Source organism: Bos grunniens, chromosome 22, assembly GCF_055505025.1.
Source record: "Bos grunniens cultivar Pamir isolate PY7600 chromosome 22, Bosgru_T2T1.0, whole genome shotgun sequence".
Taxonomy (NCBI): Eukaryota; Metazoa; Chordata; class Mammalia; order Artiodactyla; family Bovidae; genus Bos; species Bos grunniens.
This window is the reverse complement of record NC_141186.1, coordinates 17,215,587-17,233,261: the sequence shown is the minus strand read 5'-3', so window position 1 is coordinate 17,233,261 and position 17,675 is coordinate 17,215,587. Positions and strand designations below refer to the sequence as shown.

At 53.1% G+C, this 17,675-nt stretch overlaps 1 protein-coding gene across 9 annotated transcripts; it reads left to right on the top strand.

The window, feature by feature from the left end:
• The first annotated feature begins 1,243 nt into the window (after window positions 1-1,243).
• On the top strand, window positions 1,244-17,153 carry BRPF1 (bromodomain and PHD finger containing 1). 9 transcript variants are annotated; one of them, XM_086366502.1, is made up of 14 exons: window positions 1,765-1,905; window positions 3,756-4,364; window positions 7,827-8,786; window positions 9,589-9,751; window positions 10,278-10,409; window positions 10,787-10,915; window positions 11,710-12,019; window positions 12,344-12,664; window positions 12,988-13,272; window positions 13,766-13,913; window positions 14,710-14,846; window positions 14,949-15,067; window positions 15,415-15,569; window positions 16,303-17,153. In XM_086366502.1, exons 2-14 carry the CDS (start codon window positions 3,766-3,768, stop codon window positions 16,484-16,486), a joined length of 3,642 nt encoding a protein of 1,213 aa, XP_086222628.1. In that variant the 5' UTR covers window positions 1,765-1,905; window positions 3,756-3,765; the 3' UTR covers window positions 16,487-17,153. The 9 variants fall into 9 exon arrangements, with proteins under 9 accessions (XP_086222626.1, XP_086222624.1, XP_086222628.1 ...); XM_086366501.1 differs by having other exon boundaries at window positions 10,787-10,933; XM_086366500.1 differs by lacking the exon at window positions 1,765-1,905 and adding an exon at window positions 1,244-1,390 and having other exon boundaries at window positions 14,710-15,067.
• Window positions 17,154-17,675: the final 522 nt, after the last annotated feature.

The window sequence follows — 17,675 nt, the reverse complement described above, 5'->3', positions numbered from 1 at the left end:
AGCCCTGGGATTTCTTTGGAAGGAATGATGCTAAAGCTGAAACTCCAGTACTTTGGCCACCTCATGCGAAGAGTTGACCCATTGGAAAAGACTCTGATGCTGGAAGGGATTGGGGGCAGGAGGAGAAGGGGATGACAGAGAATGAGATGGCTGGATGACATCATTGACTCGATGGACGTGAGTCTGGGTGAACTCCGGGAGTTGGTGATGGACTCGGAGGCCTGGCGTGCTGCGATTCATGGGGTTGCAAAGAGTCGGACACGACTGAGCGACTGATCTGATCTGATCTTAGGGGAAGACATTGTATATGAAAACATATACTTTATAGTGGGTCGAATGCAACTTTTATACTAAGATAAATTAGAAGTTTCCAGGTGTTTTAGGCTTTGCCCCAGAACCCTGGCAGACCCTCTCACGCTCCCCGTTGATGGCAAAACTGGACAGGCTAAGCAACAAGTACTGTTTTACAAGTAGACTGTTCTTGGCACCCAAGTTCTCAAAAGCCCCCCAAAACTGACAATAGAGTTGTCGAGTTCAGCTTTACAAATAAGCAATATGAGGTAGGAAGAATTTAACAAATTGCCCAAGTTCACATGGCTACTAAGTGACCCAGTCACATTAAAAGTAGCTGTTTTGACATCATGTAGCCTTTCCCCGCCTACCTACAAGGTTCCAGCATCTGAATCTTATTTTACTTACACAGTCCGTTTTACACCCAACCAGCATTTTGCACCGCCCCCAAACATGCCGCTACTTTCAGATCCACACCTTTGCTCCAGCCCTGCCCTTTTACCTTTTCCAAGCCCCGCCCTTTCCCTTCAGCCTCGCGTGTTTTTTCCCAGTTCTATCCTCTCCCCAGCCCAGCTCCAAGTTCCAGGCCCATCCAAAGCCCCGCCCTTTCTTTTCTGAGGCCCCCTCTTCTGTTTAGTCCCACCCCTCACCCCCGGTTGAGTCCCTATTCTCCTTACTGGGGCCTGCTTTACAGATAGCCCCGCCCACTCCCCGCAAACCCCGCCCCATAGATTGGATTATTCTCTTCCAGCCCCGCCCCGCCACTACCCATAACTCCCAGTGCCCCTTAGGCTGCAGTCCGCGTCCCTCTTGCTCCTGGCCCTGCCCCCAGCCCCGCCCCGAGGCTCCGGCCCCGCCTCGCCGCCTTCCTCGGAGACCAAGGCCAGGTCCCTACCGCAGCCGCGGCGCCAGCAGGAGGGAGGGAGGCGGGGGGAGAGGCAGAGGGGGAAGGGAGAAGGGCGGGCTCCTTACGCCCAGTCCCGCGCTCATCGTCCGTGTCGGCAGATTCGCTACAAACGGCCCGACAACTCCGGATCCCGAGTATCATAACTTCTGTATCCAGAAACCCAACTCTAGATGGAGGCGCTAGAAAAGCCCTGTAAGGTGTCCAGGGGCCCTTCCGAATCCCAGAGAATGGCCTCTAGAGCCTCAGCGGGCGGGCGGGGATCTGTGGCGAAAGTGCAGCTCGGCAGTGCCGCGGCGCCGAGTTTACCCTGCGCAGACGCCGTCGCCGCTGCTGCTGCCGCCGCCGCTGCCACTGCCTTTGCCGCCACCGTCTCCGCCGCCGCCGTCCCCGCGCTGCCTCCAGGAGCCTCCATTGTTCCGGTGGCGCCGGGTCCCGAGACTCGGCAACCTAGGGGCCTTCGAAAGGGGCGGCGGCCGCCGAAATTGAGACGCTCGGGCGCCGGCGGGACTGGGAGCGGCAGGGGTCAGCGCGGGAATCCCAGGGAGCCGGGCCAGAGCGTGGGGCGGCAGGGGGTCGGGGTGGCGTGGTCTGCAGTCTCCGGAATTGGGGCTCTCCCTCCCCGACCCGTCTTTCCCCGCCGGCCTCCCTAAGTGGGGTCGGAGCCCCGGCGGGCGTCCCCGGCGATGAGCCCGGACTCGAGGTGGCCGGTGAGTGCGGGCCAGGGACCAGGGCGGGAGTGGCAAGCCGGGAAGGGGTAGGCTAGTTTCGTGGGGCACGCACTGAAACTGCCCGGCCCGAGGGTCGGGCCACCCCAGCCGGAAGAACTGACAGTGCATTCGCCCCCAGCCCGCATCCCTGGGCTACAGTGTATCCCTTCGGGGCTGCCTGGGTCAATGGCAGGAGGAGAGCCTTGTTCAACTTGTACACTTTGATCAAGGGGAAACGTCGCCGCATCCGGGAGAGGGCTGCGGGCACCGCCTGGGCCTGGCCTGATCCCTCTGGCCTCCGCCCCCTACTTCCTCCAGTCCCCTGAGAGCCTTGGGCAGATGCGGTCGTCATACCCCAGGGCCTGGGGCCCTCCCCACGGACTTTCAGGTCTAAGTTTCCGTGTCTCTTCTCTGTGCATCTGCTGCTGAGTCCCAGCGGAACATTTGCCGGGGGCTCTGTGCTGCTTAGGGAGCTAGGGCAGCAGAGCTGCAGCCTTCACCAGGGACTCATTGAAACAGAGTTTGTGCTTCTGATTGGTTTGTTTAAAGATAGCCACAGGTAGGAAGTAAGGGCAGTTTAAGTAGTTTTAATGAAATGGCAATCTGGGGCTTGGACAGAGTGGCTGGAGCAGTTCACTGGCTGGGTTAAGTCACAGGAGAAGAACTCTTGTTAGTTAGGGAGCTCAGGGTGGCTTTGCTTGGAATGGTGCCCAGCCCATAGTTAAATTGTTGAATCCAGCTAGGCCTGGAGAAATTGGGGCAGTCTCTGACCAAGCTGGGCTTCCTGGGGGCTGGTGCCATCTGCTGTCTCCACTCACCCAGGAACACTGGAGAGAAGGAAGGGAGGGCTCTAAGGACCAGCATGGAGCTGAGTGTGCTGCACTGCCATGTTCCTGTTTATACTCTTAAGGCCTGGTGGCATCCCCAGAGCCAGGGCATAGGCTTACCCCAGAGGCCTTAGAAAGTCACCGATTTTTTCTGTCATCCATTTATTTCTGCTGGAGTCCAGGACCAAATCATTTTGGCCACCGATTCAAACTTCTGCATGGGCTGACATTAGCCTTCATCCGTCTCAGTCCCTAATCTTCTTTTAGCTATTATTCAACAAATTATGTATTCATTTGCCAAAACAATATTGCATGCCAGGTTCTGGGGCTATGGAAGTGGGTAGGCTCTGGTGTCTGCACTGTACAGCTCCCAGTCTAGTGGAAGGAGACAGAGAACTTTCAGTGTGGTGAGTGCTGTGGTGGAGGTGAGGATGAAATGCTGTGGAAACACAGCTTTCTGTGAGATAGACGGAGAAATCATAACAGAAGTGACATTTGAGCCATGTTTTGAAGAATGAGTAGGAGCTCACTAATCAGGGAGGGTGGAAGGCATTCTAAATAGAGATCATTTTGCGGGAATGAGAGTTGGTAACATTCAGGGAATGGCAAGTTGCCCTGGTTAGACAGAAATATAGCTATAATTGGTGAAAAGAAGGATCTAGAAAGGAAGACTAAGGCCACAGAATGAAAGGAACACCATGACTGTCATCATAAGGAATGTGGATATTATCCTGAAATCAGTGGGGGGCATCAGGAGGGTTCCAATCAAAACACTGATATGAATAATTCTACTTGGTAGAAAGATCATTCTGGACACATTTATATGAGAAAAAGCTAGAACTGAGACATAGGGCAGGATGATCAGACAAGAGGTAATAATACCAAGACCATGGCCATGGTGTGGAGGAGATGGCATTTGGATCTGCTGTAGAGGTTGGCTGGCCAGGACCCTTGGGGAGAGGGAGGGCTGGAGAGAGTGGAGTGGGTGGCCCGGGCCTACGCTAACTGATCTGTACATTCTAGATGTGACAGCATGGGGGTGGACTTTGACGTGAAGACTTTCTGCCACAACCTGCGGGCAACTAAGCCACCCTATGAGTGCCCCGTGGAGACCTGCCGCAAGGTCTACAAGAGTTACAGTGGTATCGAGTACCATCTGTACCACTATGACCATGACAACCCACCGCCCCCACAGCAGACTCCACTCCGAAAGCACAAGAAGAAGGGGCGCCAGTCACGCCCAGCCAACAAGCAGTCACCCAGCCCCTCAGAGGTATCCCAGTCACCCAGCCGTGAGGTGATGAGTTACGCACAGGCCCAGCGCATGGTGGAAGTGGACTTGCACGGCCGCGTGCACCGCATCAGCATCTTTGACAACCTGGATGTGGTGTCTGAGGATGAGGAGGCCCCCGAGGAGGCGCCTGAGAACGGCAGCAATAAGGAGAACACTGAGACACCGGCCGCTACTCCCAAGTCAGGCAAGCATAAGAACAAGGAGAAACGCAAGGACTCCAACCATCACCACCACCACAATGCTTCTGCGAGCACCACTCCCAAGCTGCCAGAGGTGGTCTACCGGGAGTTGGAGCAAGATACCCCTGATGCCCCGCCCCGGCCGACCTCCTATTACCGGTAAGGCCACCTCCGCCTCCCAACTCTGGAAAACTGGTCAAGCAGGGCTTAGGAGCCAAAAACAGGTGACAAGCAACAGATAGGAAATGGCAGAGGTAAAGCATAGCAGCAACACACTGGCCCTGCCAAGGCAGACGTGTCCCAGCTAGCGGTGATGGCAGTTCCTGTACACTGCCACATGCCGGACCCTCACTGGCGCTTTATAGCCATTCCCTTGTCTTATTCTCACAACTCGCTTAGGTAGGTTTTGTTCATGGGTGAGGAAACCACAGTCCAGAAGAAGGACCAGACTTATGAGCAGTCACATGCCAGTAGATAGCTGAACTGGGATTCAAACCCATATTCCTCTGACTCCAAAGCGGCACTATTTCTACAGTATCAAAGGGTCCCATCTGTTGATCTTGACCCTTTCTACTCCATCACCGTGACCTTGGGAAAGGCATCTGTCTGGCTTTTGGTGTTCCAGTGACCCCATCTGCAGTGCAGATATAATATTCCTCTGCTAGCCTCAATGTGGAAGACTAGGGACACTGACTTCATAGAGTCCTAAAAGCTGTTTGTAAATCTGCATAAGTAATTTCCCCATTGCTTATCCAGTTACTGTCACCCATCCTTTGGCATGCAGAAGCAGTGTTTTCATCACCAATGTTTCATACTCCTCTGAGAACCCTTTTATTTGATTTAACTGTTTCTTAGTATCTGCTTCCTTCCAAAAATTTGTCACAGTGGCTCCTAATAAAAATCACAGTCAAAAGGCTAAATTCCTTCAACATGAGGTAAAAAAATGGAGTGGGGGAAGTATGGTGGTAACCACATTCAGAAACCCAAGCTAAAGGATGAAACAAACACCAAGCGTGAGACTTCTTTCTGAGAGTCTTGGCATCCAAGTCAAAGAGGGCACTTGGGTGAGTTAGTTAAGGAGCTATCTTTGGTATCAGCTAATCAGAAGGCCTGATCTCTGACAAGGACTTCTTAGAAAGGTTTTTATGTGAAAGGTAGTTTTTACCAAAAGTGCAATAGTAGGTACTAAATCTCAGTTCTTTACAAGCAAATTTGGGGAACTCAAGTGATTTTCGTTCCTCTCACCCCTGTTGACATGCCAGCCTGTCTTTTCCTCCTCTCTTCCATCCTTCCATCTGTCCAGTCCAGCTCCATGTCCTTCTGGCTTTTCACTGTCTCTCTTATCTGTTAGTGCTCACTGCCATGCCCACCTCCCAACACATAGACCCCTCTTCGGGCCCGCCCTCTCCCCTCATGATTCTTCAGCACTCTCTGCTCCCTTAGGTAGCACAGCTTAGCTCCTGCTCATTTTCTTCATCCTTCCACTCAGAGTCACTCTTTGCTCCTGTGGATCAGATCTGTTCTCCAGGCAGCAGCTCTCAGCTGGTCCCCTGCAATCAGTTGGGAGGTGTGTTGCATGTAATTTGTTACTACTCTTAGCAGAACTGCCTGTTTTGGAAATGATTTACTTTTTATGTAAATGTGAGAAGATTCGAGGTCATCTCTTTAACAACAGCACTGGCTCTTGCTCCCATCTGATAAACTTTCTTGAGGGGGAGAGGGAGGGTGGAGTGTCAGCTGGCGTGTCAGGAATCGCACATGACACGCAGCCTACCTTATCTGCACCACAGCCTGTAATCTGAGTGTGCTGTGGGAGTGTGCTGCGCACCATCACATAATGTTACGCGTGTCATGGCAGAAAAAGGTTGAGAGCTGGTGCCAAGGCCTGGAATGGGCCAGATGGTTCACACTAGCCCTGAGCCACACCCTTTTTCAAGGATGAAGATGTTGCAGTCACCCTGGGGACAAGGTGAAGGGCTAAGCAAGAAGCTGCTTCTGACAGACACAGTACTTTAGTCTCTCCTCCCTTCCACTCTCAAAATGTCTTTCAGATGAACAACACTGACTGCCTCTTTCTGTGTGGTTAATCAGATATGGTCCTTGCCTCTATCCACGTAGTGCAGGGGTTAAGACACGAAAACAGTTATAATGCAAGACATGGTCGGGCAGAGCTATACCAAAGCTAATAATCAAGCTAACATTTATTGAGTTACTTGCTCCAGGTGCTGTTCTGAGCACTTTACCTATATTAACTCATCTAATGTTTCCAACAGCTGTGTGAAAGAGGTTCAAGTTAGGATCACCACTTTACACATGTGGAAACCAAGGCCCTGAGAGGTTCGCTCACTTGCCTGCTGTCACCCAGAGCACAGCTCCAGAGCCTATGCTTGCCTGGCCTGCTGCAGCTCGCAGAGTCGCATTTTCCTTGTGGAGAGCAGAGTGGAGGCCCAGGAACTAACATATATCTAGGGCCTGCTATGTACCACTTGATTTAGCCCATTCATTTTTAATTAATTGCATTTAATCCTGACGTCTTAGAAAATGAAAGGTATTATCCTCATTCTCTCATCCATAAACCTGAAGTTTAGAAAAGAGCAGGGATGTCCTGGATATCCCACAGTAACAGAGCCAGGACCTAACTGGCTGTTAGGTGTGTGTCCAGGTGTGTTAGAGGCCAAAGCCGTGTGCTTTTCCGTCGTTGCTCCCTGTAGCTTTACAATAGCAGAGTCAGGCCACCTGGAGTGTGCACGTCAGGGGAGTGGGGAGCCTGCTCTGTACCCCAGGCGCCTAGAGCCGCCCCTGGCTGCAGTCATGCGGGCCCAGTGAGTGCTGTGGAGTGGAGTTTGAATCCTAGCTCTGCCACTTCCTGGTTGTGTGAACCACCTGTGTGGGGCACTTAACTTCCCAAAGCATCCGGTTTCCTCCTCTATAAAGTGAGGGCAAGAAGAACATTGACCCAAGGACTGTGAGGAAGATAACTGTGATAACTTAGCACAATGCCCGGTCATAGTAAATGCTCAGTAAATATTAGCTATCCTGACTGTTATCTCCCAAGGCTTTCCAGAGAGCAAAGAGTACCTAGATTCTGAGGGAGCCCTGAGCTGCTGCTGCACCAGCTGAGAGAAGACCTACAGCAGCTCCGTTCAGGATACAGCCGGCTGGTACTCAAACAAATGTAAATTGGCAAGTGAAAACTGAGGACCTTCCTGCCCCCGACTCTTTGTACCATCACCCAGACCACTGCAATCAGGGGTCCTAGCCGCCCCATCCTTCTCCCTTCAGGATCTTGCTGAGCCTCTGCATCTCAAAGGAGGCAGTGTGGCAGCTAGGACGTGAGCTTTGAGCTCGGCATGCCTGGGTTCATATCCCAGCTCTTCCACTTTCTCACAAGAGAGCCGGCCCAGGTGAATTCACTGCCCCAAACGTTAGGTTTCCTTTTCGGCACAACAAGAATGATGACAGGCCTTACGGTGCCTGGAGTAAAGGTGAGGCTAGAATGAGACCACGTATACATCAAGGCACGGGCCTGGAACAGGGTGAGTGCTCCACAGATGTAACCCACGTTCTTTAAGGGAGGGAAATCTCAACCTTCTGATGCCGAGCTGCCTGTGTGCACTGCAGGTATATTGAGAAGTCGGCGGAGGAGCTGGATGAGGAGGTTGAGTACGACATGGATGAGGAGGACTACATCTGGCTAGATATCATGAACGAGCGGCGGAAGACGGAGGGTGTGAGTCCCATTCCGCAGGAGATCTTTGAGTACTTAATGGACCGGCTGGAGAAGGAGTCGTACTTTGAGAGCCACAATAAAGGCGACCCCAATGCTCTAGTAGATGAGGATGCTGTGTGCTGTATTTGCAATGACGGCGAGTGCCAGAACAGCAATGTCATCCTTTTCTGTGACATGTGCAACCTGGCTGTGCACCAGGAGTGCTACGGTGTCCCCTACATCCCTGAGGGCCAGTGGCTGTGCCGCCGCTGCCTGCAGTCACCCTCCCGCGCTGTGGACTGCGCCCTGTGCCCCAACAAGGGTGGTGCCTTCAAGCAGACAGATGATGGGCGCTGGGCCCATGTGGTGTGTGCCCTCTGGATCCCCGAGGTCTGCTTTGCCAACACAGTCTTCCTGGAGCCCATTGACAGCATTGAGCACATCCCGCCCGCACGCTGGAAGCTGACCTGCTACATTTGCAAACAGCGGGGCTCAGGGGCCTGCATCCAGTGCCATAAGGCCAACTGCTACACAGCCTTCCACGTGACGTGTGCCCAACAGGCTGGCCTTTACATGAAGATGGAGCCTGTGCGGGAGACAGGGGCCAATGGCACCTCCTTCAGCGTCCGCAAGACTGCCTACTGCGACATCCACACACCCCCAGGTTCAGCGCGCCGCCTGCCTGCCCTGTCCCACAGTGAAGGCGAGGAGGATGAGGAGGAGGAGGAAGATGAGGGTAAGAGTTGGAGCTCAGAGAAGGTCAAGAAGGCCAAGGCCAAGTCCCGGATCAAGATGAAGAAGGCGCGGAAGATCCTGGCAGAGAAACGGGCAGCGGCCCCTGTGGTGTCTGTGCCTTGCATTCCACCACACAGGTACGGGGGAGCAGATGGGCGGGCCAGGGAGGGAAGAAGCCCTGTTGGAGACTGACAGTCCCCTGAGTGGAGTGACAGGCTTGGGTTTTCTTCTTCCTATCAGGAGCTACCTAGAGGTGGTGATGGTTTTTAATATCAAAAGAGATTAGCTCTAGCAGGTCACCTGACTTTTATGTTAGGAACCAGAGACTTCAGCTCTTCTCTGGCCAACTTGGCAGGTGTATTTGAAACTGCCCTTCATGTTGCTGGGGTGGTGTAAGTTAGGAAGTAAGACAATGGAGTAGCCACCAGCCACAGTGGAAGAAACAGTCTGACTCTGAAGGGAGAACAGAATGGAAAAGAGGGAAGGAAATGCTCAAGGAATTGTGTTATGGCCACAGATGAGGGCTGTGAGGATCAGTTACTTTTTACTCTTGTGCTACCTAGACAATTTCCAGTAGTTGACTGCTATGTTGTAGTACTTCATCTTAAAACCTTCCCAGACTCAGTCCAAGTTGGGTGTCCCAGGGTCAGTTAGTACTCAGGGCTGCAGTGACAATAAGCAGTCTTAGGGGCCAGGCTCACTCACCCCCCTGGTGAACAGAGTTAGCACTCGGAGCTTGGCTTCCTGTCTCCTGAGGTGCCCTTGACAGCCAGCTGTGTTTGCTCTTCTTTGCCCTAGCCCAGTGTCACAGGCCTTCTTGACAATAGATTTATTCCCTATTCAGCCCCACTCGGAAACTCATGGACCAAAGACCCCTGTTCTCTGTGAGAAAATCAAGGCCCACGAGGTTTTTCCTCTCTTTGCTCTCCTGTTTCCCAGGCTCAGTAAAATCACTAACCGCCTGACCATCCAAAGGAAGAGCCAATTCATGCAGAGGCTGCACAGCTATTGGACGCTGAAGAGGCAGTCACGGAATGGGGTCCCGCTGCTGCGTCGCCTGCAGACCCACCTGCAATCTCAGAGGAACTGTGACCAAGTCGGGGTACTATGTCAGATTCCCTGTGGGCTCTGGGAACTAATGCCAGGGGGATGAGGACAGAGACTTATCATTGGCTTGTTTTTCTGTACCACCCAGCATGTGGGATCTTAGTTCCCCAACCAGGGATCGAACCCATGCTCCCTGCACTGGAAGCATGAAGTCTTAACCACTGGACCACCAGGGAGGTCCCAAGAACAGATTTGTGACTGCAGTTTCCAATGCCTGAGGGCTTGGGCTGTTTGTTCCTTTAAACTAGACCTCAAATCAGGCTAAGGATGAAATCCTTACACATTATCCTTCATGCATTATTCCTTGTGTTCATCCTTTCATTCACAACAAGCATATACCGAGCACCAACTCTACTGGGCTCAACAGCCACAGTGGGTTGCAGAGCTTCCACTTTAGCTGGCAAGCCTACCAAGAGATCACTGCTCCCAGCTTTGGTTTTCCTGCCTTTGACCCAAGTTTCCTGGGCTCTCGTTCCCTCTGGCTCTCTCATCATCTCCTGATCCCCCTTTTGCCTCTTCAGAGAGATTCCGAGGATAAGAACTGGGCCCTCAAAGAACAGCTTAAGTCCTGGCAGCGGCTTCGGCATGACCTGGAGCGAGCACGGCTGCTGGTGGAGCTGATTCGCAAGCGGGAGAAACTCAAAAGGGAGACGGTGAGTGCTCCCAGACCAGCTTTTTTTTATAGTGGAGAAAACAGACCCAGGAAAACAGAAAGCCCAGAAAAGTGTGCGTCCCCTGGCCGGGAAGCGGCAAAGCTAATTGAGAGTCAGGTAACCTGGAGCTCAGTTTGCTGTCAGGCTCCTCAGAAGCAGAATGTCACAGGAGCGTTTTATGAATGGACTCCTGAATGATGTGATGCAGGTAGCTGGTGCTAGGAGTTCAAGGAAGGGGCAGTCCACAGTAGTGAAGTGCACCCAGCAGTGTGGGGTAGGAAGGAAGGCGAGTTCCCACACCAGCTACAGCCACCTCCCCAGACCTCTCCTCAAGGGACCAGCCTAGGCCTGGCTGATGGAGCCTTTATGTGTGGCAGATCAAGGTCCAGCAGATCGCCATGGAGATGCAGCTGACCCCCTTCCTCATCCTCCTTCGAAAAACCTTGGAGCAGCTCCAAGAGAAGGACACAGGCAACATCTTCAGCGAGCCGGTCCCTCTGTCTGAGGTAACCGAATTGGACGAAGTAAGAATCCCTTCCCCTCACTCCACCTTCTTTCTGTTCCTCTCCCAGATGGACCCTTGCCGCAGGTCTGGGCCAGGGGCTAGGAGGGGACCATGAAGAGAGGGGCTGGTGGCTCTGGGGCTCCGGGATGAACCGGAACCACAGGCATCACCTGGACTCTGTCTTGTCCCTGTCGTACCTCAAGGGCCCAGAATGGGAGGCAGTCTGCACTCCTTCCCCAGAGGCAGGGACTGAGTCTGCCAAGTGAATAAGCCCAGGGCAGGAAGACACTTTCCGGGTGCTGAACCCTAGAACGGAGAATTTAGAAGGCTCAGCACCTAAAGAACCATCTCTGAAGCCCTAGGTCCTGACTGGCAGACTCTTCTCTCTAAAAGGTATAAAATGAGAGACCTGAGGCAGCAGCCTCCTTACATGGCTTACTGATAAGTAAAAAGAGCTATAGGAATGCAGGGTGGTGTTACTTCCAGAGGCTCCCCCTAGCCATTTGCTTATTAAAACCTCATGTGGCTCTAGGATTCGGCTGTAATTGCATTACTGTTTTCCAAGCAAGGAAAAGAAAGCCCAGAGAGGCTAAGAGGCTTGCCAAGGTCACACAGCTTGTGACTAGAAAAGTCCAGACTAGAATCCAGCTTTCTTTTCCCCTGTGCTGTATGCCTGCCTCTGACTGTAGGAGCAGGAGATTGCTGGATGCATTTCAAGGGAGGTTGTTAGGAACAGGGGTTCAGGGGGGATGGGGAACATACCTCCACTGAGCTACACCTCCCGTGTTCTCCCAGGTACCCGACTACCTCGACCACATCAAAAAGCCTATGGACTTTTTCACCATGAAGCAGAACTTGGAGGCTTACCGCTACCTGAACTTTGATGATTTTGAGGAGGACTTCAACCTCATCGTCAGCAACTGCCTCAAGTATAATGCCAAGGATACCATCTTCTACCGGGCAGCAGTGCGGCTCCGTGAGCAGGGTGGCGCGGTGCTCCGCCAGGCCCGGCGCCAGGCAGAAAAAATGGGCATTGACTTTGAGACGGGCATGCATATTCCCCCCAGCGTGACTGGAGACGAGGCCCCACACCACACCGAAGATGGTGGGTGATAAGTCACACATACACGTAGAGGCCAATGCCAGGGATGAACAGCTTTCCAAAAGTCCCCTCCTGGGAGCAGGCAGTGTAGGCAGGAAGCAGCTAGTCTGAGCAGTGGCACGATAGCCCCAGGAATGCTCTCGAAGCCAGACTGGGTGAATGGAGAGCAATCCCCGCCTTTCTGCATCTCGGTGCTACTATTTTACAGCTGCTCCTGGTGAGAAGTGGAAGGGAAAAGAGTGACTTTCTGGTTGCCTGCCCAGGTTCACGGGGCCCAGAGGGCTGCCCTGAGACTGACCTCTCATCCCCTGTTCCCACCCCCTGCAGCAGAGGAAGAGCGGCTGGTCCTGCTAGAGAACCAGAAGCACCTGCCAGTGGAAGAGCAGCTCAAGTTGCTGCTTGAACGGCTGGATGAGGTGAACGCCAGCAAGCAGAGCGTGGGCCGCTCTCGGCGCGCCAAGATGATCAAGAAAGAGATGACGGCACTGCGGAGGAAGCTTGCCCACCAGCGGGAGACTGGACGGGATGGGCCTGAACGACACGGCCCCTCCAGCCGGGGCGGCATGACACCCCACCCAGCAGCCTGTGACAAGGACGGGCAGACAGACAGTGCCGCCGAGGAGAGCAGCAGCCAGGAGACAAGCAAAGGTCTGAACCCCATGGCATGATGGACCCCAAGGCCAGCCAGACTGAGACTCTGCTGCACACACTCAGCCCCTGCCAGACCCCCAGGCAGAGGTCCCTCCTGCTCAGCTAGCTGCACTTTCTCCCTCCTTCCCCCTTCAGGGGCCTCTTAGCTGCCTCTCTCTGGCTATTTGTGTGAGAGACAGTGTTCCCAACTCCCTGCCCCCAAAACTATCTCCCCTACTCTAGCTGAAGTTATGTCCTATATCCCCAGGGTCTACCGTAGACAGACTCCCTTCCCACTTCAGGCCCCTCACCGACTCTCCTTCTCTCTTTCTCTGCTCCAGGCCTGGGTCCCAACATGTCCTCAACCCCCGCACTTGAGGTGGGCAGGAGAACCTCAGTTCTGTTCTCCAAAAAGAACCCGAAGACAGCTGGACCGCCCAAGAGGCCGGGCCGGCCCCCCAAAAACCGGGAGAGCCAGATGACCCCCAGCCACGGAGGCAGTCCTGTGGGGCCCCCCCAGCTCCCCATCATGGGCTCCCTACGTCAGCGCAAGCGGGGTAGGAGCCCTCGGCCCAGTTCGAGTTCAGACAGCGACAGTGATAAATCCACAGAAGACCCCCCAATGGGTGAGCCTCACCATCACCCAGCCCCTCCAATAGAGTGAGCGAAGCTGCCATCCTTCCCAGTATAACTCCCACCTAGCCCTTCATTTGCCCGTAATATATCAGAGCTAGAAGGGCCCTTAGGAAGCCTGTCATTCAATCCCCTCACTTTATAGATGGGGAAACTGAAGCCCAGAGCCACTAACCCAACCAGATTCCCATCCAGGGTGCCCTTCATTTTATCACTTCACCTTTTCTCTTCTCATTCTCCTTGGGGAATCTCCTTTAAGCCACTGTGTCCTAAGGCTAGTAACTGCCAAGGGAAGTGCAAGGGGTGGGGCAGGGCTGTGGCCAGCTGTGGTGGACACTGCCCAGAGCTGGCTCTGCTGGCTGAGGTTGGAGGAATTTTCCAGCACAGAACGTAAAGCCAAGCTCTGAGTCCCTCTTACCCCCAGTAGATCTCTGATCTGCATCTTACTGACTGATTCCTTCCTTCCCCCCACCACCCCCAACCAAGACTTACCAGCCAATGGCTTCAGCGGTGGAAACCAGCCAGTAAAGAAGAGTTTCTTGGTGTATCGTAATGACTGCAGCCTTCCTCGGAGCAGCTCAGACTCGGAATCCAGCAGCAGTAGCAGCAGCAGTGCTGCCTCCGACCGGACCAGGTACCAGCCCTCTTGGTTTAAACCTGCCTCCAGGATGGCCTTCCAAATTTCCCTGTGGGGAGTGTGGTGGCAGCCATCTCCACCTAGATTAAGAGGGCTCAGACCAAAGGTTCTCTGCAAAATAAATAGAATGGATGAGACTGTCACCATAATGAATTAGAGGGGACCATCCTTGGTTAAGTTCATGTTTTAGAACAGAGGGCTTCCCTGGTAGCTCAGATGGTAAAGAATCCACCTGCAATGTGAGAGACCTGGGTTCGATCCCTGGGTCAGAAAGATCCCCTGGAGAAGGAAATGGCAACCCACTCCAGTATTCTTGTGTAGGAAATCCCATTGACAGAGAAGCCTGGCAGACTACAGTCGGTGGGGTTGCAAAGAATTGGACATGATTGAGCAACTAACACTTTCACTTTTCACGTAGAACAGAGTACATAAACTGATTCATGGTGACCTGGATTTGGCCTACAGACATATTTTGTTTGGCCAGCATGATATTTAAAAAAACAAACCCAGAAGTGCCACATAAAATTCCCAGTTTCTGTATTCCCTTTAAAAATCAGACCTAGCAGTTCTGACCACTGTTGCCTTAAGATAGGGCATACACTCATCACTACTGCTGTATCCAGCCCACTTCAGTCAGATCACCCCCAAATCCCTAAGGGCACTTGAGTCTGAAATTATTCAATTAGCCTCTGCTTTCCAAAAGTCTTAGACCTTAGGGGCCAAAAGAAGACACCCACCATGCCATTTCCCACTCTCGCCCTCCTCTTGAGTTGAGCATCCCTTTTGTCCACAGCACAACGCCTTCAAAACAAGGCCGGGGCAAGCCCTCCTTCTCTCGGGGCACATTCCCAGAGGACAGCAGCGAAGATACCTCAGGCACTGAGAATGAGGCCTACTCCGTGGGCACTGGCCGCGGCGTGGGCCACAGCAGTAAGTACGCCCGCCCAAAGCCAGGGATGCTGGGGGCCTGGTGTCAGGGCCTTGCCAGACCCCTGGCTGCTGATCCGTCCCCTCTCTCCCATTCCTGTGAAGTTGTAAGGAAGAGTCTGGGCCGGGGAGCTGGCTGGCTATCAGAGGATGAGGACTCCCCCCTGGACGCTCTGGACCTGGTGTGGGCCAAATGCCGAGGGTATCCATCGTACCCAGCTCTGGTAGGCTTCTGCTTTTCTCGTCATACCCCTTGTCTTCCAGCCCCAAGACATACACTCAAAAGCAGCAGACCTCCTACTGTCTGCTGAGCTGCAGAGCACACGAGTCTTTAGCAGATAGTCACTTAGAGGTCCCTCATTAGTTTCTCCATCTGTCCCTTTCTCTTCCCTTTACCTCTTGGGCTCTGAAATAGTTCAGCATGGGAAGAAGCTGAGGGTCAGGATTGCAACCCTAGTTAGACGATTATGTTTTTCTGTCCCCACTTTAGAGGTAGTCTCCAAATTTTTGGATAGGGTAAGCCTGGGCGAAGGAGGAGACTGAACTAACCAAGATCTTATTACACCCTTAGATCATTGATCCAAAGATGCCCCGGGAAGGTATGTTCCACCATGGGGTTCCCATCCCTGTGCCCCCATTGGAGGTGCTGAAACTTGGGGAACAGATGACCCAAGAAGCCCGAGAGCATCTCTACCTCGTCCTCTTCTTTGACAACAAGAGAACCTGGTAAGGGAGGAGGGGAGCAGTCGATGTGACTCAGAGCCACAGACGCAGCCCCAGCCACTGGGGGCAGGCTGCCAGGAAACTCCAGCACTGCCGCCTGGGCGATCATAAATCAGTGGGGGAGGGACTTAGATCGCTGAGCAAAAGGGTTGTGTTGACCAAGAGTCTGAGAGACTGAGTGGGTAGCAGCTGACAAACAGCTGTAGCTAGAAAACAGGACCACAAGTGACTGTGAAAAATGTAGGGGCGGCTCTGCACCCAGACTAAGGTGGCTTCTAGATTTAGTTTTCCCACCTCTGCCTCCATGGTAACAAGATGTGGGGGATAAAGCAGACATAATCATTGGGTCTCTGAACCCCTGTTCTGTCACACTTACAAGCGTAGTCGATTGTTGTTGTTAATTGTCTGCGGAAGATATCTAATGTCAGTTAAGTCTGCCTGTAGCCCATGGGACAAGGTATCTATTTCAGGCTAGGTCAGGGCTCCTTTTTGCACTCATAAATGCCCTGTAGTTATCCCCTGGTGTGACTGTCAACTGGGCTATTTTCATCACTAGCCTGTGAGCAGTTCCTGGAGGGCAGGGACTGCATCTCTCGGTTTCTGTAACTCCCACCAGAGCCTGGCCCAGAATGGGCACTTAGGAGTTTCAGAAGGAAGCAACAAGTAAGGGAGGCTGGTGCTTGTTGCCCTCCCAGAGATAAGAGATGACTTACTTGATCCTCGTCTCATCCTACAGGCAGTGGCTACCCAGGACTAAGCTAGTTCCTCTGGGCGTGAACCAGGACCTTGACAAGGAGAAGATGCTGGAGGGCCGGAAATCTAACATCCGCAAGTCAGTACAGATAGCCTACCACAGGGCCCTGCAGCACCGCAGCAAGGTGCAGGGCGAGCAGAGCAGCGAGACCAGCGACAGCGACTGACGCTGCCCAGCACGGCCCAGCCTTCAGTGCCCTGCCGCCTCTCTCCTCCCCTTGGCTCACTGTCCTGGAGTGGCACCGGCCTCTGCACTGACTCATTCCTGGTCTTGGGGCCAGTCTCAGGGGAAGCTGGGTGGGGGAGGTCCCTCCCGCCCTGAGTGCAGCTGGACTGTACAGAACACTCCAAGGGCCCCTGGGGGCTCTGCGCAATGAGAGGGGAGGTCCCACAGGCCAGAAAGCTCCAGAGACCTCACGGCATTGTAGCGCAGGGTGGTGGGCCAAGGTTAGGACACTGTGTAAAACAGGCCATCCCACCACCTCTGCCTACTCGTGCCGGGAGAATCCCTAACTGCCTAGTGGCCTAAGGCCTCTGAGGTGGTGTGGTGAGCGGGCATCCGCCCAGCCTAGCAGTGGGACTGATGTCTGTCCAGCCCGGAAGAGGGGCACTAGGTGACCCCCTCCCCTGCTGTTGTAAATACTGTAATTAGCGGAGAATTTAAATTATTCTCATTTGTAACTGCGTTTCCGGGTCGCGCCAGAGTCATTTGGTACTAAAAAAAAAAGACTGGGGCCTGTCCCCACTTCCCTTCTTCCCATAGATTCCCCGACCTTTCAAACTGGTTTGTATTTATTTCAAAGGAAGAAAATATATTGATTCTTAGAAAATAAATGGTCTGTTTGGAATTCTTGGTTCTTGCCTTCTGCCAGGGCAAAGGGATGAAAAGGGAGGCTCTATCCCTCAGGGATGGGAAATAATTGGGCTCAAGTGGTTGCTGGCTGTTGCATTTGTAAGACAAAGATAATATGACAGCTCCCATTCCCCATGTATTTCACTGAGTGGTAGACTCTGTGCTGAAACACCTTTAGATCCACACTTTTGTATAACCCTTACAATAACTATGGGGAAAGTTAATAGGATAGTTAATTCCATAAAGACACCAAAGTTTAGAAAAATTAAGTAACTTGCCTAAGTTCCCACAACTAGGAAGTTGCAGAGCTAGACTCTGAATAAAAGCCTGTCTGCAAAGCAAGTTCTGTAACCAGTATGCCAAACTGCTGGAAGGGAAGAGTTTAGTGCCCATGCCTTCTTGAACTGCAGATGCTTCAAGTCCTCTGCCAGTTGGATGGTCCAAGTACTTCTTCAGAGTCACTATAGCTGTGACCTTCCCCTGTTTAGCTAGGGACTGAGCAG